Below are 27,146 nucleotides of genomic sequence, written 5' to 3' on the forward strand. Positions count from 1 at the left end.
CTTTTAGTCTTCAGTGCTAAGAACTTCCATGATGAAATTTCATATTGCCACTGGCATTGGATAGAATCACATTTTTGGAAAAATATGGTAAAAGCAAAAGAAAAAGCTTTTTTTTTACAGACAGGAAATATTACTAAATATAAGGCACTTAAAATATTTTAATATTGCCCAATATAACCAACAGCTGGAAACTAAAATATGAATCAACAGACATTTGAAATCTTGTAAGCATTACATCTCTGAACTAACTTCTCTTATTGTGTTCCAAGGTGGTCATCATGTAATCTTTCCACAAGGAGGGAAAACTGACACCAGCTAAGCAAGATAAAGAACTGAATATCCAGAAAAGCTTCATAATTAGGCCAGATGAGATATAAGGATTAACAGTTTTACAATGGAAAGGTTGGAAACTTTTTACTTCAGGTTATTAGTTTGACACTGGATGAAAAAAACAGACTTCAGTACATGAGGTTCTGCACAAAACTCTACAGCCTCAATCAGAAAGTGGACTTTACAATTCACTATTTAAGCCAATTCACTTTTGGCTTAAATAGTGAATTGTAAAGTCCATGGCTATGTGACTCTGAACTGATCAAACACTGTGACCAGAGAAGGGCTAAAACTGGTGGCTGTGGGCATGGTCTCTAGGAGATACATACACACATGCCCTAACAATTCAGTGCCTGAAGTTTTTAAAGTGCTACATTTTGTTGATTATTTTTCCTTTAGAGAGCACCTTTGCATTTTTCAGAAGCTGCAGTCTGCAGATTAGACTTAACTTGTAATACAGCCACACAGTCTGTGAGAGGGAATGAAATAAAGCAACCCATTAACAGCAGGGTGGAGGGGTTTTGTTGCTACTTTCACAGAGTTTACAAAGAATAAGGGTGCGTTTTCATGTGTTTTCCATGCAAGTAACTCAAGCAATTACTCACTGACCACCCATTACATAGTGGAAGCACCTCTGTCTGTGTTTGGGGATGCAGTAAATAGGACCAAATAAACAGGTTTAAGGTACAGCAACACAATGGTGTTGCATATATTACCACTGATCTTGCTGTTCTGTCCAGAAGCCCAAGGATTCCAAGCTCCTCTGTTTGCTGCCATTCATCAGCATTAAATACACTTGAAAACATCTTCTGTTCAAAAATAATTGAGAGCCCCAAGGACAGAGAGTTATACAAACACTTTGATTTCTTGGATGATTCTGTGCCCCGCCAGCCATCAGCAGGAAAACATCTGGTTTGAATGGTTTAGCCCACAGCAGAGAAAAGCAGAAAGCTTGCCAGTCCCCTGCTGAGAAGCAGTTTAATTTGGTCATTTACAGGACTGCAACAGGGTCATAGTGCCTGCAGGTGTGCATCCTAGATTATTACCAATCTAATTACTAGTACAGCAGGATTTACAGCAGAACAATCTTACTCTTCCAAAATGGGTTTGTTCTTCTTCTGGGACAGGATACCTTTCAAAAGCAACAATGACACAAAACACAGATCTTCCCATTTATGAACTGTCTGAATAAGCAGCCAAAGAATTGTTAATCAAGTGATTCTTCTTGTATTTTCAAAACTCATGCCCAGCCATGTAGCAGATCTTAAAGATGGCCAGCAGTAACGTGAAACAGATGTGCTGCTTTTAAACAGAAGCAGGTGAACTGATTAAAGAAGAATCTAAAGCAGATGCGTAAAATCTTTCCATTTAAAACTGAAAAGTGGCATCCCTCAGAGCCTAAAACTCATATGAGAGAGCAAAATTAAAATTGAATTATAGCCCAAAAATTTACACTAAGAAATTACATTTTGGTATCTATTGGAAAGCTGCAATGACTTTCTTACAAGCTTTGCAGATCCAGGCACTGTTCCTGCAGCTGCTGGAGGTAACTCAATTTGGAACAGCATACAATTCAAGCTGTATTCCCTCTGCCTTACACTTCTTGAAATCACGTATCCTGGAATCACGACACAGGAAGTAAATGTGACCAGAACAAAATACAGTGTCCCTTTGCTCAGCTGCAGCACATTCACTCATAGCAGAGATACTGCCTGTTTTTGTTCAACAAGAGCCTGACACTGGCCAGATGAGGAAGGAAAAGGATCTTTACTGAGAATACTCCCTCCTTCTTCCCTCACCCATACATCTGGTGGCAGTATATGGAAGTTCAACTGCTTGAGTCATCTTCAAGCAATGTTAAAGCTCAACAAGTACCAAATAACTTCTGATATGGTACTTAGCCTGCCTCCCTCTATCCCCTCCGGCGTCATAAATAATCTCTATTGACTCTGCAGAGTAATTCATCACTAATCTCCCCAGGACACCTCGACTGATTTAACACCAGCTTCACTTGCAGACATCAAGTGGTTTATTGTTTCGTCCTCTTGGAGAACGCTGGCAGCCTGACTCGGAACATGCCTGGGAGACATGTTGCAGTTTTACATCAACTTCCCTTACAGACACTCAGGGCTTGCTCATTTTTTTTCCTTAAATATACCCATTGATTTAACTCACAGTAACCTCCCCCCTCTCTTTCTCCCTCCCATGAATCAAAGCAAAATGCTTGTCACTCATTAACCATCTCCCCCTCCAAGGAAAAAGTGAGTTACATCATGGGCTTGTTCCTTGGATCTTTCCTAGCTTTTGAGAAGGAAGCATACTTTCCCACTAACAGAGAAATGAAGATTTTTCTCAGCTATGTTAAGTTCCCATACCACAGGGATCACAGACCCACTGTTCCTTTTACCTTGGAGAAGAGGACTGATTATCATGTATCAAGGACATTTTATACCTCCTACTGAACTACGATGCTCCCAACAGATGCCAGTAGCAGTAGCTGTGACAGTGACAGGCACTGATTGATACTTAGCTATGTCCTAAGGCCAGTTTGTACAGCTCACACAAATCTTAGCTTTAGTGACTGCAGAATACTCCATCTCCACAAAGTCATTTCATACAAGCTACTAGTTAATTAATTCCCAAACTTTGTGACTGAGACAGAAGCCGTCTCTAACTCCTGAGCTCTCCTAAGGCTCTGTACAGCTCCTAGAGTGCAGGCTTTTCAATATCTGCGTTTTGGGAATACTGATTGTCACTACCCTGTATAGGCCTCCTCTCAGCAGCAGCATTCAGGAGGCAGGCTGGTCTAAATACACATTCAGCCAGAAGACAGAAAGATGCAGCCATTCTTCCCACGTCCTCTTATCCCAGTTGCCCACTCATCTCATTAGTGAAGACAACAGTGCTTTATCTTTTGTGGGACAACAGCTGGTACATTTTACCAGGTACATCTTACACCATTATATCAACATGCTGAGAAAAAAAAATCCACCAGTGCCTTTTCAGAACATCACTGTGAAAGTATTCTGGCAAGTACAGAAAGAAACTGGCTTTTCTTTTCTTGTTCTCCTTCAGCAAAAGCTCACGAGTAACCAAGCAACTTTGCATTCAAATACTCTCAATTACCTTCCAAGAAAGATCTGGGGATGACTATCTTCTGAGCCAAGAAGAGTAAAGCAGAACTAAATATGGAAATCCCCAAATTACCATGAGATATTGATGAAGCAGTGGTTCATGTTTTATCACAACCCTACCTTCAGGTTCCTAGTTGTGATCTCAGGAGATGTAGGCACTGACTAACGAGTTCAGTTTGCTGTGGAGTATCATACTCAGCATAGCAGGTAAAGCCATTTATTGTGGACCTTTATTTAAACCCAAAAAGTCTCTCCAGGAACCCAGCAGGCACTGGTTAGCGCCCAGTGTTTTTCAATACAGCACACTAAGGAACAGGAATGCTGAGTCCAATCAACTTTTTCTTTATCAATATATGATCTGTACCCCAGAATATCATACTGCTTCAAATCTACCTTAAAACAAGGGTGAACACTGAATTGTCACATGGCAGAAAGGCACTGGGACTGGGGCAGTGCAAAGCTGGTACACAGACAGTGACATTGGCTGAATAGTTCGTCCCCTTAATGTCTCAACTGAAAGAGTTTAAGAGCACTGAGGAGGTACAGTGATGTGAGAAAAACAGTTTATCTCTTTTGTATTCTCATTGGAAATTCTGCCCAAGCCTTTTTTCTTCTCCCTTACTGATGTTTGAATTCACAAAGCCACAAACATTTGATAAACCTGCCTGCTAGTACCTGTCTAATGTCACATTCACATGTAAAACTATTCTTGTGTAGTCAGATTCTGCCTTCTGCTACTACTGGTCTTATGACATTTTGCTAGCATGCCTACTGTCTCCAGCCTCTTGGGAAGGTTACTGCTGACTCACTGAGCTACAGAAATAACAAACTCATCACATTATTCAGAAGAACACTGCCATAATTATTTCACTGGACATTATGTAAAATAATGTGCACAAAGAAGTTCCGGAAGTATACATTCAGCCTTCTTCCAAGCAAGATGTCTCAAAGAACTCAGTCTCTCCAGAGCATTTCACAGCGCAAGACAGTGAACAGTACATATCTTGGGCATGTTCTTCAGGAACATTTAAAGAAGTGACACTACAAAAACAGAGCAGCAAAAATATTATCAAGTACTTAAGTAATGGAGGCAGGGAGAAGCCATAGTGGTGAGAGAGGTCAGAGAAATTTCCAGCTGCCAGGTGAAAGCAAGGAAACATAGGGATCTGGGATGCCTCTTCCAGACCACACAAGTCTGTCAACAAAACTCCAGCCTGGAGGAAACTGAAGACATCAGGAAATTCATGAGAAATAGCAGATTTCCAGTGTGACAAAAGTAACTATATGTTTGAAACACCATTAAGAAAGCTAAATTTGAAGCTGGTGGCTGCCTGAACTGACTACAAACAGATGGTTCCATGCTCTGGTTGAACTATGGCCTACTAGAAGTACTGTGAGAGAAACTCATCTTATGCTTTTTAAGCCTTTGAAGATGGCCTATGGAACAGAGCTTTGTTTTAGATCCATCAGACTCTATTAAACAGGGACAATTTAATCCTTTCTCTGCAGGAAAACTGAAAGATGCTACTACCGAGTAGTTGAAAGAAATATCTTTTTGGAAGTAAAGATGAGATCGGGGAGGAAGGTTTATGAATTCGTTAGATGTCAGCAAAAATCAACTAGCAATTCCATTTTCATCTTTTTTCAGCCTACCATGTGGTAGTCTCTCTGCAAAAGAAAGAGACATCTATTTCTCACTCTTAATAGGTTTTGGCCTGTTGGACCATATGAAATATGAGCTCTGCCTGACCCCTTCTAACACAGTGTTAGTAAAACAAAAACATTTGAGTAGGGGAGGGAAAGAAAACCCAACCCATGCAGCTATTTTACTTTAAAGGACATGATGGTTTAGTGTAAACAAAGGGGGAATAAACTACAGGGATATATGCACAGTACGAGTCAATTGGAAACAGCTGTTGGCAGATACTGTGGCAACCTGAAATCTGGGGCTGCAGCTCCGGGTTGCAGAAACTCCTTTTGTTTGTCCCCAGTTTTAAATCCCCTCTCACTGCATGTGAGTGCACAACCCCATGCACATGTAGGAGCTGTGCTGCAGGAGCAGCAAGTGCATGGCAGCAGTGCAGTGCAGTGCAGGGATAATTTTGCTGGGAGTCTCTCTTCTTCAGGATCTAACCTCAAGGAAGAAGATGTGGGACAATGAAAAAACCTGCAAAGGGGTTATAAAGCCCTTTTAACTATTGTCTGCAGCCATTCCTCCCAATTCCTGTCTTTAATATCAGAACCATATAACAGCAAACTGCAAAAAAGAAGAGGCAAGAATGTAAAGGTGCTATTTCAGTTCCCAAAGATTTTTGCTTTTCTGGTTGCCTTTAAAAGGGAAGTTTGGGGAGGAATACCAATCCTGGGCCAACCTGAACAATATTTCTGATATTCTGGGTGTAACACTATCTGTTACAAACATTATATTATCTAAGCCAGTGGGATAGCCCTGGCAGGCAGTGTTTCCAATACCACAGCAGCAAAGTTAACAGAGCACAGTGCAAACTTGCAGGCTCCATAGGGACACCGCCATCTCCAAATCTCTTTCCTCAATGTTAGACATGCTAACAATAAGAGCAGGATATTTCCTAATGAAGAAGCTGATAGTCACAAAACACAACTTTCACCTCTGGTTTGAGTCCAGACTAGCAGTTCAAGTTGCACTAACTTCATGGCAGACGTGGAGTGAACACATGCCATGTATCTTGAAGTGCAAGGTTCATGCTTCAATGACCTTGCTGCTGGAGGCAGCAAAAAGACAAAACACAGAAACTGTCCCCTCTCTCTTTCTGTATGGAGAGGATTCTTCTCAGGTAAGATTGCCCAGACTTGCACACCAGAGGAGGTGAATGTTAAAAAACATGCATTGCTGCTGTCCAGATTACTTTTGTTTTGGAGACAGAAGATTATTACAAATAAATATCTAGTGCCATACCAAGTCATGGACCACCTTCCTGGATCCTCCTTAGCCCAGCCAACTGAAGACATGATGTTACCACTTCCAGGAAATGTTCCACCTGCTTACAGAGTTAATCTGAACTCCAGACACAATTCAGTAGGTCCATCAAACAGCATGAAAATCCTGGTGCCCTTATGCCTCCCCATGCCTCTGCCCCAGCCTCAGCCAGCTGCCAACACCAGCATAGACATGTGTTGGCAACTGCTGCAGAGAGAGAAATGTAAGCCTTTCCTCAGGGAAGGTTTGGATGGTAGGGGTCCTGCTGACATGCAGGTTAATGCCACATAAGTAGCATAATGAAAGCCTCCACAGGTTTCACTAAGCAAGGGAAAGAACTCACTCCATTCCTGGTGGTCTGGCTGCAACCTTGCTTTAACTATCAGCTTGCTAGAGCACACAAGCCTCCCATCCATATGAACCCATATTTTCTACTGCCCAATGAGACACATTTGCTGCTCAGTACTGCCACAGTTTTGTCAGGTTTTGTCTCCAGACTTGCTGTCCCTCCTCTGGTAGGAAAGGCAACTTTCTCAGTTTGATCAGCATCTGCACAAATCTGATAGTGACAGACTTCAAACCCAGCACTCATGTTGGTAGAAAGGCATGATAAAATAGAGGGTCCTGATGTCACTGCATTTGAATGCATTAGTCATTACAGGAATACACAGAGGCAACTCTTGGCTTCAAAAACATAATTTACAAATAGAAGACTTAATTCTTCATAGAATGTTCTGATTTGGAAGGGACCCACAAGGATTGTTGAGTCCAACTCTTTAGTAAATGGCCCATACAGGCATTTTAACCACAACCTTGATGTTATTAGCACCATGCTCTAACCAGCTGAGCTCATCTCAGGTCTTGAATATGAATGCCAGTGTTTGCCACTGTTCTCACCACAAGTCCAAAATTAGCATCACACTCAGCTCTGCTGTGTTCCAGCGAGATGGTCAGGGCAATATTTAGAAAGAAACACACAGAACAGAGACAATTGACAGAAAGAGAACATGGGGGACACATTACTTAGAGTGAAGTGCAAGCACTGCCAAAGAGCTGCTTTCATCTATCAATGAGTACTGATCACTTTCTGATGATGAGTCTTCTGATAGAAGCTGATGCCCACCTGTTTGACACACAAAATGTGTGTATGGGTATTTTTATTAAGTGAGGTAACATGTATGAGAAACGTGCTTTTTGACACCGTAAGAGAGGTTTATCTGAGGCTCTGCAGGTATTAAACAGCAGGTCTAGTAGGGAAAAGAAACACATCCATTTGTTTAATTTCATCTCCTCTTGCCTCTGCATTGATCATGGCACACCCTGTGAGCTAAGGCTTAGCATACTTACTTGGAAAGCAGAATGACACAATTCTGGGCCCTCCGGCCATCAATCACAGAGAGCTCTTTCACCTTTCGTGTGGAGAGGTAGAGGTCTTCTGTTGAGCCCATCTCTTTCTGCATGTATTTCAAAAGGGAGGGAAAACAATCAGTATTATGTTGCTCACTCAAGACTGATAGACTTAGCTCAGTGTAATGAACAAACCCACCCCAATCTGGAAAAATCCACCCACATGATAACAAAAGGAGACAAAGGCAGAAAGCGTGGGCGTAGATCCTGTGTTACTGGACAAACAGAAATCATTCATTAACATCTGTAAGCTCATCTTTGATCCCAAATACTGGACCTGATTCTGACCTATTGGACTCACTCTACCAACATTTACGTTATGTTAACGTGAAAAATGGGCATGATAGGACAATCAGGCACACTATGAGGAAGCTCACTCGTGTCACAGCATATCCTTCAGCAGATGCTTCCTCTAGGGGTTACACAGCATTCTTGAAAGGCTGCAGCACAAGCAATAAAACCCCCTCTGTTATGTCTTATGGCTGCCATTGGACTTAACCAAACCATATTATGTGAGTGATGCAAACAGTAGCGCACAATGGCATTTATCTTACTAAATATATCTTGCTAAATGGTAAAAATCTACATTTAAACTATCTCTTCTTTTTAAAAACTAATTAATACATGTAATCATACAGAAATCACCCTTTTGCAAAGTTGTCTGTATAACCCCATTGCCATACTCATCACCTGAAAAACACTTGAAAATCCAGTCCAGAACATTTGTCATAGCACACAGAGATAAAATATTTACAAACTCAGTCTGACCATCAAGTTTTTATTTTCCCAGCTAACTGCTGCAGGAACCATTTATGAAATACCTTTTTGTGACATATCCATATTGTCAGACCTTGAGATTTTGATTTACCAGCATAATATAGCTTTGAATGCATCCATCGAATAAGCAACATGACTTCTTTTTTAGCATATAACAGCAAGTATGCTGAATCAGATCACAAGGTCCATCTATCCCAGCATCCTGACCCTGGGAGTGGCCAATAGCAGACGCTCAGGGAAACATGTCAGATCATGGCAAGCACACAGAATAGGTGCTTCCCAAAATTTACTCTCAGGACTCAAGGTTCTACAACTCAAGGCTTACTTAATCAGCATGACTAATCTCTAAAGAGATTTTGATACCCAAGCATTTGAGAGTTCAGTGTAAATCATAAGTTCATACTGCTAGTTGTCATTTCAGTTATTGTTACAGTCAGCTACCACAAATCTGTGTTGCTCCTGGATATACAAAGGACTCATGCACCACATCCAGAAGTGTTGCAGTGAGCCGCCACCAGTAGAAAGTGTCATTTTTAAACAGGTACAATACACCAGCTGAAGACATGCACTTAGTAAATTCTTTCAGATGTGCCCAAAGCATCTAGCTTGGCAGAAATAAAATTGCAACATTACTCAATAAATCAAATAATGTTTCCTAAAAAAGGCAAAATTGGCTTTGGGTAAGTTTACTATTTCTGAGAGAATATCTAACAATACCAACAAGAGGAGTGCCCCCAGTATGATCTGGCATGCAGAGATTTCCAAGTTTTCTCAGTTTGTGGGGAGGAAGACAGGGGAATATGGAGATGGGCAGCTGTTGAAAGGAAGAAAGCTACTTGCTGGTCTGTGCTCTTGGTTTAAAAGCTTCACTGTTCCTCACTAGCTAATGTTTGTCCAGGTGCAGACAAGGACACTTGGATAGTGACAAGCATTCATCCCAAGGGAAAAAAAGTTTCAGTCTCTAGCTATGTATGTGAGGCAGGGGTTTAGCCAGCTTTCTTTAAAGCCATCCAGCAGGAATTGATATAATAGTGTCCATGCCATTTCCAATTCCCCAACCCACAGGGTTCAAGACAGACGAATAACTTGAACTATTCAGACATGGCCCACTTCTTGGTCATAAGGGCTAGACTCAGCTAAAAATATATCCTCTTCAACTCATATTGAGGAGAGAGGTATTTATAGCTACTTGGAGTCATGCGTAAGCAAAAGCAGATGAAGCCTCAGGTTTTACCAAAGCCAGATTCCAAGTTTAATTCAAGGAAAACAGATTGCATATGGACTATCCATATTTTCTCAGACACAGAAAAAGAGGAGCAAGGGGGCAGTGGCAATTAGTTTTTGTGAGAGAGCCCAAGCCCTGAAGGCAAGAACACTTGGAGCTGGTGTCAACCTGACAGTCAAGATGACTAAGTTTTATGCCATCATCCTTTCCTGACTTCTCATCTGGGATAACACTATGTTATGTGCTTCAAAGAGTATTTCAGATTTGATATTTTACTTGCAAATTCAAAACTCAGCTAAAATTTCAGAGTTGAAATGACTATACATATGGAATGTGTTCATCACATTAGTGCCTTGCTTCAAATACAAATTGATTTTGGTTAGCTGAGGACTCCTACCATGGCAGGACCCTAGCTTCTGGCAATTATCAATACTTCAGAGAGCTCTGTCTACCACATTGACTTGTTTTGATATGCTGCCATGTTAGCCTCCCCCATGTGGCAAAAGTTGTGACTAGACTTCCCAAATACACCTCCCTGAGCACTCATGGTGAGAACTAATTTTTTCTGAAACCACCAGAGATCATACAATCATATCTGATCAATCCTTTCCTGATAGCATCACTCTTACCAAAACTCTTGCCATGAATTTTGCTTGAGACGTAGCCAGTTTAAAGACGTGCATAACCCATTATCTCTACCTAAAAAACATTTTAATCCTTTGCTGAATTTTCTGAGGGTTTCAGCTGTCCATTTGGAACTCTTCTGCCCCTCAGATGGCACAAATCCTTCTGCCAAAGTGCCCAGTTCTATGCAAAGAAATATTTCCTTAATCAGAATGTCTGTGGCTACTAAGTGCATCTGAAGACTTCAGTACTGTCCAAAGCAGACAGAACAGAAATAGGAAGAGTGGGAGAAAAGGCTCCCTGACAGACCCTTTTGGTCTCCTCTCAAGAGAGTATTACTTTGGTTAAGGAAGAGTTCACACTGGCATTTTTCTTTGTCCCTGGTCTTTTTTCTTCAGGATCATAAAAAAGGGACTACAGACACCAGCAGTGAGACATAAGCAAGTGAAAGAACAAGAACTACCTCCTATCACAGAGATAATATAGCTAAAAGAATTATCTGTACCACCTTCCCCACTGAGAAAGCAGAGTGCAAGAGCATATGAAAGAGTAGCATGAGCAGTGACCCCACAATGGCATGGTCCAGGACTTCAACTTCACACACATGGCAAGAGGATCAGGAAGCAGACAATGATACTCACCTGCTTACAGGAGGAGGGGTTAGTTAGCAGGTCCTATGCAGGCAGCAGTCACAAATAACGAAGAAGGAAACATGCCAAAAATTAGCACAGAGAAAGGTACCAAGTTTAACAAGGCAGCTGAATTTAGACACACACTGTTTTCTAAGAGCATATAATGCTTAGCAAGTAATACTGGCCCAGATGGTTCAAAGGTATTTCAGCATTTTTTGCATATTTTAAATCAGCAGATGTCATGGTACTAAGAGCCCTAGGTCTTTTATGAAAATAATAAATTTGGTCTCCAAAACATAAATCTTTTAGGTCTTTAAATATTAACTAGGATAATGCTTAAATACCTTTACAAATCCAGTCCAGAGCCTTACTGAAAGAACTGCCAAGGTTATAACTTGAGGGTCAGTTCTCCTCTCCTGATGCACAGGCACAGTTTGTGGGTATTAACAAGCATAACAAGCAACAACTTGTTTCAATGGCATGTTATACCCTTTAACAACTTGTAGCCAAGCATTTTGAAAGCACTCGGTAACCTCCAAAGAGGCAGTACAGCACTTCTGGAAGACAGATTCCAACTATTTCATGACTTACTCATTATTCCAGGAAAACACCAGCTATACTGAATCAAAAGGTCAATATTACACAGTAAGTTTAGGGCAAGGTCAAAAGACCTTCTAAGAATACTTGGTCCAGCATTCTGTACACTGGACAGTTTTGCTTTCCCTCTTAGTCACCAAAAAGGACACACTGGGCTTGAGAGAGGAGAAGAGACCCTCTGTCATTAACAAAATTAGAAAATAGAAAAACTGTTTAATGTAAATGAAACTGGAAAAAACATGAAGGTCACGTTAATAACAGCAAAGAAAGAAAAGTCTTTATCTCTACTTATTCAACATTTCAGATGCAAAAGAGCAGGGCTTTTCATTGACATTTTTCTTTACAGACATTTTCTTTACAAGGATGAAGTTTAAAAGTCACAAACCCAGAGTAAACGCATACTTGGTCAGAGTGGAACACTTCCGAAAGTAAAAGGAAAAAAGACAAAATGTGAACTGAAAAAATTCTCATAAATTTTTAATTCAAAAGCAATTTTGGTTGCCTGGTCTTAAAAAAAAAAAAAAGAAAAGAAAATTGATGAGGACTTGTTGATTGGAATTCAGTTCACATTGAAGCAAATATGGATGAAATAGGAAAAAGTATCTTGTAAAGTAAAAACAACAAAATATTTAAGGAGAAAAGAAAATCCCCACCAAAATAATGTAAAAACCTCAACAAAAGCTGTAAGGGCAGCAAGACGTCTAACTGCACAAAAATACAAGAAGCTTACATAAGTGTTACTCTAGTGTCTGGAGCCACTGTCATAAAGCGTGTTTAATGAGGATGGAAGAGTACTGCTCAGGGACCCACGGAGCAGGGGTAAGGGTCAGGTTAGTTTATGGCTGAATAGCTCAGGCTGCCTTGCAGTGATTGGTAACATAGTCATAAATATTATGATTCTAACTGAGACCAGGACAGCTTTGGCTTTGGTTTTTGGGGACAAAAGGAAGCAAGGTTTTGCAAGGCCATTTCTAGTGAGGAAGCTGCAAGGTTCGCACCTGAAACATTGGAATGGAAGCTCTTGGGACAGGGTCTAAATCCAATCTCTTAACAGCACTGAAGTGTTGTGTGCCTTTCTTCCCTTCTGGGAGCTAAGATCTTCTTTCAAGGAATGTGATTTACAGAAAGAGAAAGGGACCCGCTGAAACAGCATCAGCTATTTGCAGAAGCAGAATGAGATATGAAATCTCACCATGCAACAGTTAACATCACATTCTTCACAGCTTATCCATATGGCTGTGAGCTCATAAATAAGAAGAGTTATTCATTATGTTTATTGGATCAGATAGAAAAGTAAAAGAGAGAAAGGAGAAGATGGAAAATCCAAAGACAAGGAGTTGGATTGTTAATTTTAAGGTACTGAGTCAGTTAATGAAGTAGTTATCATCACTGTAAGGAATAATCAGAAAGGTTGTTTATGGCAGTTGGGTCTGTGTCTTTTCCTAAAACTTCAGAGTAATGATCCAGTTCTGCAGCATACAAATTATTGAAAATAGTCCAAAAGCAAAGGAAAGCTGGGGGAGTTCAAGGAGCGAAAGTACAATCCATCTGCTGCCAAATCTCATTCACTGGAGATAGACAGATAGAAAGTGACTTGTTTTCCAAGAAAAAGAGGAGGGAAAAAAGACATTCTAATAAATGGCCACTTTTAAACTATGCTGTTTGTTCTACAATCTGTAATTCAGACCATTTCTGTCACCTAACCACTTCAGGCAGCTGGCTGTTTAAGAAAAAACAGACAAAATGAAAGACAGCTAATACAGTCACCTTGCTCAGTACTCAGGGAAGTATAGCCTTTTTTCCTCTGGATGAATGGGAGAAACAGGAAGTTTGACATGCAAATATAAATGTAAAGCTCCGCAGCTTTTGGAAGTCAGTGGCCAGTGACATTAACTAAAGCATTACCTGTTGGTAGGTGCTGAGAGCTGCCCATGAGTATGAAGTATGTCCATACCAGAAGTTTAGACCCTGCCCCATGTGGCATCCCAACTTCTTTTGATCTTCAGATTTTCTAAACAGCGGCAGAGCATCAAGTGACGCAGCCTGACTGCAGGTGGCCAAGGGCTCAGACCACTGTTGTGTATTCACTTCTCCTCCAGAAATTCAAGACAGAAAAGTTATGGAAGAGTTCACTCCTACCTGGTGCCTCTGATATGCGGAGAACATCTTTTCAAAATCTTCTAGATCCAGCACCTTGAATGCCTTTAAATCATCAATCTCATTCCAGATTGTGCCATGGATCCTCTCCTAAAAGGAAAGAACATATTTTAACTAGATAGCAAAAGTATTTAGCTACGACCATCCAATCCCATTTGGATAAATAATTTTCTTTTCTACTCACTGGTCACATTGCTATCTACTGCTACTGGCATTTTAGAGGACACACTTTGTTTCAAGAGTCAGAGGAGAAAAAATAGTGTTTCATTTTGGGGTTTTGGTTTGGTTTTTTGTTTGTTTGTTTGTTTGGGTTTTCTTGTTTGTTTCAAAATACTATTTTGTAGTTTTCATCATAGCAAGCCTCTAATGAAAAGGCACATTCCAAGACTAGCAGACCACATCTCAAGCATTATCCATGATCCCACAGCATATTTCCTTTCAAGAGTGGCCATCTGTCTAACACAACGATTGTAGTCATGCTGAAAGGAGTGTTACCATTAGGAGGAAAAAGCTTAGGAAAAGCACTGATGCATGACAAACCCCAGACACATCTTCCCTGTTGCAAATTTTTCCAGGTTCTTTTGTAAAGCCTAAAGGGTGTGTGGCTTTCATTATGTCTGCCTGTGAAAGTGGTTTAAATTATTATTTTATTTTACTTCTAAGCTTTTGAGTCTTTGAAGTCTAATTGTTTCCTATTACATGAACTCCCTTGTCTACATGAGGTCTTTGTCAAGCCAGATAGACACAAACTATACCCAGATCCATGAAACAGCATCATTCACAGTAACTGGAAATGTTCACAACCCTCATGATGATACATTATCCTGAATGCCAGGAATCCTAGCTGTTTGGCAGATAATTAGCATGGAGGGAGACAGGCAGAGACTTCTACTCCTACTTGCTGTCCATCAAACCCAGAACAAACAGGCTCCTGTAGTACACAAATTAGCTAATTGGCAATCATCCTAAACTAAGTGAAGGTCTTGGGTGTCGTGCTGACATTCTCAGGACAGATATCCTTTCTGGCAGAGGACACAAAGACCAAACTACTTCTCCTTCCTACTGACTCTTAAGGTGCATGTTGTGTGGGACAAGCTTTGGGTGCTCGTCACACTACTGACACCACTATTCTTAGTTCATTTAGTTTACTGCATGTATATTTATTGTACCTTATTAACTGCAAAAATAATGAAAATACTGATAAAAAGAAAAAAAGAAATGGACAAAAAAACTTGTATAAAAAGACCTAAGCAAATCCCAGGAGATAAAGAGCCAGCAGAACACTGATGCAGAGAAAGCCAGGGACCACAAGCAATAGCAATGAAACCCTCACACAGCTTCCAGCTCTGAAGAATCTGACTTGTACCTACACAGCAAAGTGTGTTAGCACTTCATTATCAGAACTAATTAGGAACAGGCTCTACTTCCCATTCAGAGTCATCAAAAGGAATGAGGGAAATGTGCTAAGCCACAAGGCTCAAGGAGCAAGGAAAAAAAAAAACGGAGGAGGATAAAATGAGGGGGAAATAAAAGTGTGAAGTGTTCTGGAGGAAATTCCTGGCAGGGCACACACTGTGGAGGAAAACCAACACCCTTTCTCCAGAGGCAGCCTGTGAGTGCCTGAAGGTAAGGAGGGGTGTCTGCAGTGCTACTGTCTGCAGCGAGGGCATATCCTAGATGGGAGCAGCACCCATCCCTGAGCAGGCTCACCAGTATCACTGTATCACCCCTTGCAATCGGCATGGCTCTTCTTTCCATAGCAGGAAGAACATGTGACTGTAACACGGCAAACAAGTCTGAGAGGCTCATCGCAGCCAAAGCAATAGGAGACAAAATTAATTTTCTTTTTATCCTAGCCCTGAACTCCACTGCCAATCTTAGCCAGAAGCATCCAGGCAGAGTGATCATTCTCATTCAATTTCCAGGCTGGCTTTGTAAACCATGAATTAGAAATCCTGAGGGGTGTATTTGAACAGCAGAGCAGTTCTCGGAGAGCCTCACTGTTTCAGACTGTCCAATCAACCACTGAAATGGCAGAATATTTCTTGACAGGAGTCCTCAGAGTCATCACTGGGATAGAGCCCTGAGGATGCCAAAAAGCTGTATGCTGTATTTGGTAGAGGGTGGATGTGACTCAAGACAGCTCCTCACGAGCCTTGACCATCTACCTGTCCAGCTGCAAAAATCTCACGGGAGTGAGGTTTCCTCACTAATGGCAAGAACAGTGAAAATGTCCTACAGAACAGTCTAGTCTGAATGAACTGCAAAGGTGCCAAAACAGGAAGGTCTGGAACTCAGAAAATGACGGCAGAGAGTAGTTCTCCCCCTGCTTTCCCAGGAAAACAACCCAGTGAAAATAATTCCAGCTTCAATTCAGATTCATTTTAAGAGCCTGGTTGAATCTGGTTCTGTACAGGATGGTTTGTATGCTACTTGTAGCAGAAAGACAAATTCCAAAGCAGCAAACATTGCAATGGTGTGCACAAACAGAACTTTGAGGAAAGCAATCCAATTTTAGGGCTAATGCAGTCAAAGAAAAACCAAGGCAGGCAGAAGTATAAACAATTTAACATTTTGCAATGGGCCTGTCCCTTCTATTTGTACTATATGCTCCATCCTTGAAAATTTTCATGTTGTTGCCAGATAACTTCCTGGGCTGAACTCTTGATACACAGTTTACACAGTTATGGATTAACTGGCTGATAGTTTCTTGTCATCAGCCAGAGAAGACAGAGTATTTTAAGAGAAACAGACTTGCATAATGTGGTTGCTGTGATAAATGATTCCCTCAGCACCATAAAAATATTTATGGTCTCTAAATAACAACTTAAAAATAAATCCTTTATTCCTTCTTTTCTTTTTTTTTTTTTCTTCTCTGGCCCTAGAAAGAAAAAAAAGAGAAACTAAAAAAAAAAAAGAACAGTCATTTTATCTGTAATGTTGTTCTATCCATCGTCATTTATTTATTTATTCATTCATTTATTCATTCTACAAGTCCTCCATGATCTGTGGTTCCCATGCTTTGGAAAATTTTGGCCCACTTGGAGAAGCAAATCCTGTGAACTGTACTTCCAGCATCCTCTAATGGAACAGTCACACATACCAGGTCAGGAAAGATCTCATGATGAGAAAAAGTACTGACAAGACATTTGCTCCATCAAGCTGAGTTTTTGGTGTGTTGCATTTAACAATTCACTCACTGTAGCAGTTGCATCATTCCACCTTTATCGTGAATCCCAGTTTGCTGAGAGACCTAACAGCATTAGAAAATAACAGTTTCATGGCACTGCAAATCATACCAAGCTGTCCTCTGCTACACCTAAAGGATAATTTCATTTACCCTGATAGATAAATAATGATATTCTGGAAGGCATTAAAGTTCATCATGCCTCAGTAACTTCACAGCATGAGTGAAAACCTACAGTACTTTTGTTTGACCGGCAGGTTCGGACAAACCATGAGTGCTCTGTGAATACTGGAACAGGCAATCCTGCTTATTAGTAGGTTAATATTTGTAGAATATTAACCAGAACAGTGAAAGCAACTCAAAGTTTTGAGATTTCTATTATGAATCTGAAAAGTGATATGAAAAAAGCACATTTTCCAAACTTTTCTCTTAATATTAAATCCTTTCTTCAGTGTGAGAAAAATCCACTTCAAGCAAAAGCTGTATTTTTTTGCCTGTTTATTAATCAGCTCTTTTATTTCATTGTAGGCCTAGGCACCACCACAGCTATTATGAGTAGCTGCACAATGAAATTTTGGAGAACTCTTTTCATTAACTTTGAATCTCTAGCAGCAGTCCTTCATCATTTTATGCCATAAACCTCAGTCTGCTTTTAGGAAAAAAGTTCCAGAAATCAGAATCATTAATAATATTATAGAAAATTTTTTTTAAAAATTAGTGTCAAAATGAACATTTTCTGTTTATGTGACTGACTGTTTTGGGAGTTTGGGTTTGGTGGTTTTGATTTGTTTTTATGTGTGTGTGTTTTGGGCTTTTTAAAAAACTCCTATATGGAATGTAGAACAAATACCTTTCTTATGAATCTATTTCAGTCAGGTCCATTTAGGGCTGGCTAAAGAAAGCCTCTCTTCTCACTGATGAGAGTCATTACCAGGACACTTGATGGGAAGCTGCTTCTCCAGCCATGAGATAAGAAGCAGACCAGTTGAAGGCTGACTTGATTTATTCTGAGAGCTTCAAATCAATGTTTATATTTATCAAATAGGTAACTATTAGTCCACACTTCCAATTTTCTTGAAACCAGTCCATTGCTCGGATTAACCATAAATGTTTGGTCCCTGATTGACCTTTGGTATTGTGTAAAACTCAGAGTGAGAGAGCATTGCTGCCCAGAAACAAAGAACGGAATCCTTCCAGGATATTACAGTGGTTATATTGCAATATCTTTTTCTTAAAAAACAGAGATCCTTGGCACCAGCACTACTGTAGTGCTGTATGAATGGAACTCAAAAACAATGCTACAGTGCTGGATGAATGGAGCTGTGGTGTGGAAGGGCTTCATCAGAACTCAGACCATGCAGGCATCTAAATGTCTTTGCCACTGGTCATTAGCTTACATCAAAACTAGCACAAAGTCCTTAATTCTCAATGGAAATTAGTGGGCTGTTGGAGTTTCCTTGTTAGAAGCATAGATCCCTTCCAGTCAAACCGTTTTTTGTGGTGCCCATGGGAACTGTGGACAATCTGTTATTGTCAACTGCTAAGAGCCTGACTACATTTGATATTTCTCCCAACACCCAAGAGCTCAGTTCTTTTCTTCCAAAGACAAAGTCAGCATCAGAAAAAAAAGCTGCCACATGAATGGCCCTGGAGAACAGCCTTGATTCCACTACTGAGAAAGTATATTGCAGACAAATCCCTCTCAGCCAGCCTTGTCCACACTCCTGTTGGCCTCTGTTGGCTTTCCCTCACTGCCTCGAGGCAGGCTGCAAGGACAGAGAGGTGTTTCCTCACATGTGGGCTGCCTCAGTCACCTTCACACTTAGCTGAAAAATTTCCTGAGAGAGACTCTGTACTAATTGCTTTACAGAAGGGTGATCTAAACAGTATGCAGAGATAACTAAGAGCTGAATATTTGAATATCTACTTGCAGCCCTAACTTTATGTACAGCTGTTTCCAATGCTGTGTTCCCTCACCTTGCTGTATTTCATGTATTGTTCCTCAAAACGTTTTTGTGTGAACTAGAAGTTAAACCCTACCACAAACCACAAAAATACTGTGCACACTTCCAAGCCTCAGTTTCTCAGGCTCAAAAACTCAAGATGTGCTGCTCCCAGACAGTGTGCTTGTTTTCAGTCCTCACTCATTCCAGTCTGGCTACTCTGAGAACTCAGTTCAGGAGAACACCTGAACAGAAGTGCAGCAAAGGTAACAAAAGACGTGACAAAGCCCATCCAACCTACTCATGACTTTGTGCTCAGAAGATTCATATCCATGTGAATAGAAAGGTACCGAAGCAGGAAATCTAGGATAAATGAGGAAGATGACCAAAATATATCAGCTTTTCCAGCAGTCAGTGAAATTAAATAATTCTATAACAAAGTGCAACCTAAGTAACAACACGAGGCACCTGTATTGACACCACAACCTCTGCCCTTTTGCAGAGAGCATACCAGGCTCAAAACACCAACACTGGCAGACACTCCAAAATGAAGGCCTCACCCTCTTATGCCCCTTTTCCCAACTATTTTGCCATCCTCAAAATAGTGTCTTTTAGCCATCTCACCACCCAGGTCTTCAATTTTATTAGCACAGCTGCCTTCACTCTTATCCAGAGGGCAGGATAAGCCTACAGTTACTGTACACTAAACAGAAACACCTGTGACTCTCTCTTTTTCATATAAATTCATATATATACATGTATTAGCTATTATTTCTTTTCTTCAGAGCACTAAGTTCCATGTTCTGCAAAGGAAAATAAATCCTCGTCCTTACATTCTCTCCCACACCCCCCACGTGGCCTTGACAGACAAGCACAGACGGTGCAGCAAATATTTCACTTCACTTTATTTTAAAGAAAAGGGGAGAGGGTGAGAGAGAATTCTTGTGGCATTCCAGAGGTCCCTGGACACTCATTCCAAATGCCGGAGTTGGGCCCTGGGTGAGTTTCAGTCTAAAAGAGAACCTGGGTTTCTAGGCAGAAATCCAAACTCAACACAGACACTTTTTTTCTTTCTAAATCAGTTAAAAAAATTAAGACCTAAAGAGAAGAGGAGGGAAAAGAAGAAAGGAAAAAGAGAGAGAAGGAGGAGAGAGAAGGAGGAGAGAGAAGTGAAGGAGACCCAACCAAGGCAGAAGAAAAATGAGTGCAACAGGAAGAATCCAAGTCCTCTGGGGTTTTGGTTTTCTTTTGCCAACCTGGAGTTTTATCACCTACAGACAGAGTTATAACCATTCAAGGAGAAAGGCAGCTTCCCTCATGGCCATGAACAAACAGCGAGGAGAATCAGGACACCTTTCTCTCCTTGGTGATGGTTCCTGCCAGAGTAGAGGTGGCTAGTTTTCCAGATGGCTCTCACCATGTTTTGCCCACATTGGCAAAAGGCTCTGGTCACCCTTTTCCTTGGTGTACAAGTGAGGGTAGCTCCAGCACACCAGTCCTGGAGATGTTCAGCTCTCACGTATCCATCCCCACTACAGCTTTGCTTGACCAGATCATTTGCATGCCCAGACCTATGCAGCTCAATCTATCACAAGGGATGTGCTGCACTGCTGGAGAACTGGGGAGACTCCCTAAATACAATTAATGACTCCTACTGACCACAGCCCACAGAAGGCCACTTGCTTCTATGCCACTTGCATTTCATGGCATTAATCAGCACTGGGGTATACTCAGAAAGTAAATCAATTGAGTAATGCAGTTTCTTACCTCACTCAGCTTAGCCCAGTTGAAGGATTTCAGTGGATGTGAAGGCTGTGGGATAGATTTTTTCTTCAGACTGGGGCCACTGGTGCTGAAGGTGGTTGTTGAAGGGGGTGGCACCCCCATGCTGAAGAAAGGTGGTGCTCCTGGTGGAGGAGGAGGTCCTCCTGGCGGAGGTGGTGGAGCAGGAGGCGGGGGACAGCTGGAGAAAGGCAGAGGAGGTGGCAGTGGTGGCAAATTCTCAGACATATGAGAAGAGGACAAAGCTAATGGGCCACCTGGAGGGGGGGGGTGGTGGGGGTGGGAAGGAAATGCTGCCCCCTTGCTGGAAAATAAAAAAACACAGAGAAAAAGAAAGCAAACAGTTTAAAAGGCACAATAACTCCATGTTGCCAGCTGATGTGATTTTATTACGACTCTCAAAATATTTGATGTTTTCTTTAAAGCCTCCTGCACTCAAAGCCATGCAATAAAGGGAGGAATCTCAGCTTTCATTTAAGGGAAAGTTTCAAGCCCATGGAGTAGTGGAGAAGAGCTTGAAAAAGGAACCATAAATGGCTCAGAAAAACAGAAAGCTAGTAAAAGAAGCCAAAATGTATTATTTTCTCCTTATGTATGAAAAAAGAGAAAAGTTCAATCTTATGAACTTTTGAACTCCTGGGTTTAAAAGCTAAGGGTTTGAAACACTGAATACCTGTCATTAGGCCTCAGTAATGTAAAGTAGGAGAGGGGAGGAGGGAATGAATCTGCCTTCTGCAGTGTTTGACTTCTCAAGGCTGTGTTCTGGTGGCTCAGACACACTGCTGGGATAGAAGGAACACCAAACAGGAGGGACAAATGCCACTTTTGCAGAACTCTGAGACAGTTCAGATGCTCTTGCCGCATGATAGGAATCCTGTTTCTTATATACTTTTGTATCAGGGAGGTTTCTCTCCATTCCACTGAAATAATAACCAGGGCCATCCCACTCAGCAGTGAAAATTACAGCTGAGGAGGACACACATGCCTCAGCAGCTCCTGCAAGGAAGGTGGCTGAGGAGAAGGAATGGAGCAGCCCATGCATGAACTATTCTATACCACCAGCTCAGGGATTTTGGTCTCAGCTAAAAGCTGAGCAGCTTCTAAGTATTCTCTGTTATGACCACAGATGTGCTTCATCCATAACATGCTTTTGTTCATCATTCACTAGTTAGCAGCCTTTAAACAAGGATGGGGAAGACTCCCAGTCTCATACCGAGAACTCATTAAGCTGAGCCACCAGATCATTCATCTGGTCTCGGGTCTGGCGCAGCTCCAAGGATTCCTTCTGCAGCTTGTCCTTCATTTTGTTCAGTGTCTTCATCATTTCATCCTTCTCCTGGGTCTTTGTTTCACATTCCCGCTCCTTCTTCTCTAGCCTGCTCATCAGCTCTGCATGGTCTAGGGGGAACACACAAGTGGGACTGATGAAACAAAGCTAATGAACAGTCCCTGGGGAGATGTAGGTTATGCTGAAATAAAGCTGACACTTCTGTCAGCTCAGGCAGGGATGTATAATGAGAGCAAGAAAAAGAAAATAGAGTCTGACTGTCTTGACAATGACCTTCAGTGATCAAGACAGCAATGCCTAAGTTTCAGTCAGACTGTAAAAGCACTTCATGTGAGGACTGAAGGAACCCCCATCCTGTGAAACACATAAACTGTTCACCACGACACAAAATGTCTGCAAAAAGAAAAGTTGTGCCCAGCTCTTCTGCTCACTGCTCTGTGAATTAATTGGGATCAGTTTCTGCCTATGCAAGCAAAGAGGATGAACTCACCTTTCCGGAACTTCTCTGCCTGATCCCTCCACTGCTTGACCTCATTTTCATTCACCAGCCTGAAAGATGAAATGAGATCATTTAAACTTTTCCTGAGCTACCCAGGTTGAAAGGCAAGTGGCCATTTTGCAAAGTGATCAGCAAAAGGCAACCTGGTAAGTGTACAAGTTTATACAGGATCATGCCAGTGGCCCTTCTGGATCCAGATTCTGCTCCCTAGCCTACAGTTAATAGGAAAAGGATGCCTTTTTACTCAATGTCATAAAAAGGGATAAAGGAATGGCTGTGGAAGAAATTCCTGATACATTCCTGTCTTCAGGTAATGCTCTCAAAGTGCCAAGTCTACTTATTTTGAAAGAGAGAAGTCATCACTAAAATAATCACAGCTGCTATGGGCTACAAATTACCCCATGCTTAATATAAAACCCGATTGCCATTGTTTTTTTTCTAATCTCTGTGGTTCTATTTTTTCTTTCTTACAAGGAGGAAGAACATTTCTCTATTGGGTAATACATCAGTAACAAGGCAATTCTCGTATCTCATACTGGCACAGCTATTTCCTATTACTGACAGAAAATATGCAGGGCATGCTGGGGATTGATTAGATATGCAGAATGAGGAGTAGCTATGAAAGCAGAAAGGGAAGATCAGGCATGAAATCTACAATGAAGTCTGGTATCCAACACCACTGTATTTTTCCATGACAAGAAATCAGTTTCAATTTTGGCTCACACCTATAACAAAAGGAACTGTAAAATTTTTAGTACAGGAGAATTTGGTTTCATATAGGACTTATGTTCTATAAATGTTCTTTTCAGTGGATAATTCAGAAGGGTAATGGGCCATGAATTACCTGCAGAGGCAGTTGGATGAAATGAAGAATCCAAAAGTTTGGCTAAAAAAGGACTGAGAACAGGGAAGTTGAGAAGAGAGCCAGCTCATGTAGCTAGACTTCTCAAATGATGCATCCTATGGGAAAAAATAATGGTAATGCCCTCAACCAAGTCTGTGGGTGAGAGCAAACAGACATTTTATGAAGAGGTAAGAGGTTTTGTGTGCCAAGTGGGGACTGCTTTCCCCTATTTGCAATCCTTCTAAACCATGTGCTCATTAGTAGGAATGGGATCTACATAGAGTATATGATATTATTTTTACTTTTTAATATCAAGGAAAGCTTTCATGAGCATCCTGAATTTAAAAAGGCACATGAGGAAGCCTTGTTATAAAATCAGGAGCATTTTTTCTGCTCTTCTAACCAGAATAACAGTACTAGAAGTCAAATACAAGGACTTTGCAGGGAAATACTGCCAAGCTAAGATGTCATTAGAAGGAAACTACTTAGAACACTTAACTACTTAACAGGACAATGAGAAGCTGTAAGTTGAAATAGGAAAGTCCTCACATATGATATTTTATTTCTTAAGCACCTGCATACTGATCATATCCTTATAGCTGCATAACAGAAATAAACAATAATAAAGCAGCTTACATTTTAATGATATTTTTGACATTGAAGTTTTCCAATGGAGCTATATCTGGATCATCTCCTCGTTCATCCTGAAGAACAATTTGTTGCAGTATTCTGTCCAACAGCTGCCACTGCTGGAAGTTTCCTCCATTCCTCTTATCTGTATTGAAAATAGACCAACCCATGAGATCTTCCAATTCCATGCCAAAGTGCCCAGACCTGCCAACAAATTGGCATTCTTTCCTTCCCACCTTTCATGTCAGTCCTGTATGTAATGAATTACAGAACACAAAGACTAACTCTGAACAGCTGCTAGCAGATTATTTACAAACACCTGGCATACTGGGACAGCTCACAACAGGCACAGGAAACTTTGTGTCTGATGTGCACATTCAGGCTATCCAACTCTTCTGACAGGTTAGCTATAAGTTGCATGCTAAACGTCTATAAAAAGGATTCCTTTGTGATAACTAACACTCAGTGTTTTCTGGGGCTTAATGCTGAGGTCACTGTAGAAACAATGAGGTGTTCTATCTGCATGCTTGGTTATCTGCAGGTCAGTGAAACTCAACTGGCATGAAAAATTCATACAAACATGACTGGAAAGTGCAGAGATAAAGAACAGAAATTGAACCAAAGGGACTGATCCCATGGATATCCAAACAGAAGAGCCAGAACAACATTAAGTCCACCTCAACTCTTCAAGTTACATAACCTAGATCTTTAGATTCTTTAAAACTGGTCCTGTACAATCCTGCCCTGGCCTTACAGGATTTAGTCTTTCTGCCACCAAAAATCCCAGTCAATACATAAAGCTCAAGCTCTCTTCTAAAGAGTAACATCAAAGAGGCCGCTGAGACAAAGTTTTGCTCAAATTTGTGCATCGCTGTACTTGAATCTAAGGAGAGCCTGAGAACATACCACACATGACATTACTTGCTGAAAAGCACACCCCAGTACATCTCCCTCATGTTCCCTTATCAGTTTGACTGCTGAAATGTGGATGAAAGTCATGGGAGACCAGCACCTCACACCCAACAGAATCAAGGCAGGCAGTTCTTTACTGATCCTGCTATTACACTCTGGATGCATAACTGAATTATTTTCTTGCAGTTAATAAGAAGATTCTTATCACTTCCTTTGGAAGCAAATTCCAGCATTATCTTTCACTTTGCATTTGGGAGCTCTCCATTAAAGCACTGCCATGAGATAGCAGTCTGACAACTTACTGTGGAATTTCCCAGTGGCAGAGCAGTTTTCAGTACTGCACTATTTCACCAGAAAAAAATCTTCAGTGTCTTTTTTTAATATTCCAAATGCTATCTCTTTCTGGGAATTCCCTGATCTATAGCACAAGGACTCTTTTTTAAAACTTCTGATTTAAAATCATATAAAGCTCTGTTGGTGACTAACTGGAATTTCTCAGCTACTCAATTTTATTTACAAGTGCAGAGACTTGTAAATAAAGTCAAACTGCTGCCCTAAGTATTGCAACAAAAAATTTTCAGTGTAAGATAGCAAGTTCATTAGCCACAGTCAAGTTCTGAATGGGAGACAATGGCAATGTGTGCCCTGGTATCTGTGAACACCAGAGTTTCACCCAGTTCTCCAATACCCCTTGCTCTGGAAATCTGTAAATGTACTCACATGGCATCTGCAAGCAGTGCTGGAGGATGGATAACAAATAGGGATAGGCATCGGTATGCTTCAATCTCTTCTTGATCAGCTCAAACATCTGAGAGGCACTTTTTGTATCAATGTGGATCTGAAGTGAGAGAAGAGAAAAACCATCCACAGTAAAAGCCTGATTAACTGTGAGAGAGCCAATCAATGCAAAGACAGGCAAATTTCCAGCAAGTGGACCTCTGCAAAGTCTCCTGTCACGCCCAGTTGCAGCTTCCAGGAACAGGCACAAGGGTCTTTGACACCTATCCAATATGGAAAAGATCCGCAAAGTAAAAGGCTAGAAAGGTGGGAGCCATTCAAAGCCACCAAGAACTGTTCTGGAGCAAGCAAAACATTTGGGTCCTAGAAACTGGTGGCACAAATAGTAGAAGCTAAGCGAAAAAGACTCAGTTGTTCTGTATCTGCATGTGCAGCAATAGCTGTTCACAAAGAAAGAGGGGACTAAACCATTCAGGACCCTACAGCTTTTTATTGATGCTAGAGGTTGTCTCTATGTTAGTTTTTAAAATCCACATATTCTAAAATACCGATCCTGTCCACAGGCTCTGAGGCAACAGTTGTCAGCAAAGTTACATGTAATCTTGGGAAGAATATCAGAAAATAGCCCAAACTTCACCCACAGTCCTGCAAAGGGGATGTCTGAAACTAGAAGACATCCAGATTATCAAGACTGAGAACCTGAGAGCATGGTTAAGAACCTCCTCCACTCCTGAACATTCAGGCAAATAAAAGAAGTTTTTATCAAAGATACTCATCAGAAGCCCTTTGTGTGACCACTGTTTTCATTGTTCACACAGTGCAAACCTCCTGCTTGCTAAATGAGAAACAGTGAAAACAAGAGCATCAGCCATTCCCAGGATCAAAGTCAAACATTAGTTTTAGGGAGCACAAAGGAAAGGTGCAAGAAGCATCCCAAATGGATGCAAGTTCAGCTTTGGACAGTTCAAGTACTCCAAAGAAAAACTTACCAGGTCAAACCGCTTGGCAAGCTCCAGGTCATCTTCATTTCTGACCATCTCAAAGAAATCTAAATGTCTAAGAGGAAACAGAATAACAAAACAACTGCCAATGTTCATGGCATGATTCAGACTTAAACTAAGTGTGTCACCAGAGAAGCAGCAAAACCCCAGTTCAGCAAGAACATGTGGAAATTGGCAAGCCTTTCTCACATGAAGCGCTGTCACAGGTATGCAAGGCAAGGGGGTCAGTGACAGGCCAAAAGAAAAGACTGGCAGAGGTGCACACACTCTGTAACTCTGTGTTGAGGTAAGGTGCAAAAGATAAACATAAAATAGGAAAGGGATATTCTGGTTTTGATGAATGCGATGCCTGCCGTGATAATACAGTTCTAAAAAGTCCACACCATACTTGCTAGCGAGGTATTGGATCATTACAAGTTGTTTCTTTTAAGCAGTGAAGCAGAAATGCATCCAGTGGATCAGTTCTCAACAGCCACTAGATAT

At 41.1% G+C, this 27,146-nt stretch overlaps 1 protein-coding gene across 1 annotated transcript in view; it reads right to left on the reverse strand.

Moving 5' to 3' along the window:
- DAAM2 (dishevelled associated activator of morphogenesis 2) overlaps nucleotides 1-27,146 on the reverse strand; it is a 175,860-nt gene that overhangs the window by 27,431 nt on the left and 121,283 nt on the right. Inside the window, 10 exon segments of the mRNA XM_030946526.1 lie at nucleotides 7,768-7,874; nucleotides 11,095-11,127; nucleotides 13,822-13,929; nucleotides 20,737-21,021; nucleotides 21,023-21,055; nucleotides 21,965-22,149; nucleotides 22,530-22,588; nucleotides 24,019-24,157; nucleotides 25,645-25,762; nucleotides 26,652-26,718. Of these exon segments, the coding sequence (XP_030802386.1) occupies nucleotides 7,768-7,874; nucleotides 11,095-11,127; nucleotides 13,822-13,929; nucleotides 20,737-21,021; nucleotides 21,023-21,055; nucleotides 21,965-22,149; nucleotides 22,530-22,588; nucleotides 24,019-24,157; nucleotides 25,645-25,762; nucleotides 26,652-26,718 (1,134 nt within the window).

The sequence above is a fragment of the Camarhynchus parvulus genome, chromosome 3 (assembly GCF_901933205.1).
Source record: "Camarhynchus parvulus chromosome 3, STF_HiC, whole genome shotgun sequence".
In the NCBI taxonomy this organism is placed as follows: domain Eukaryota; kingdom Metazoa; phylum Chordata; class Aves; order Passeriformes; family Thraupidae; genus Camarhynchus; species Camarhynchus parvulus.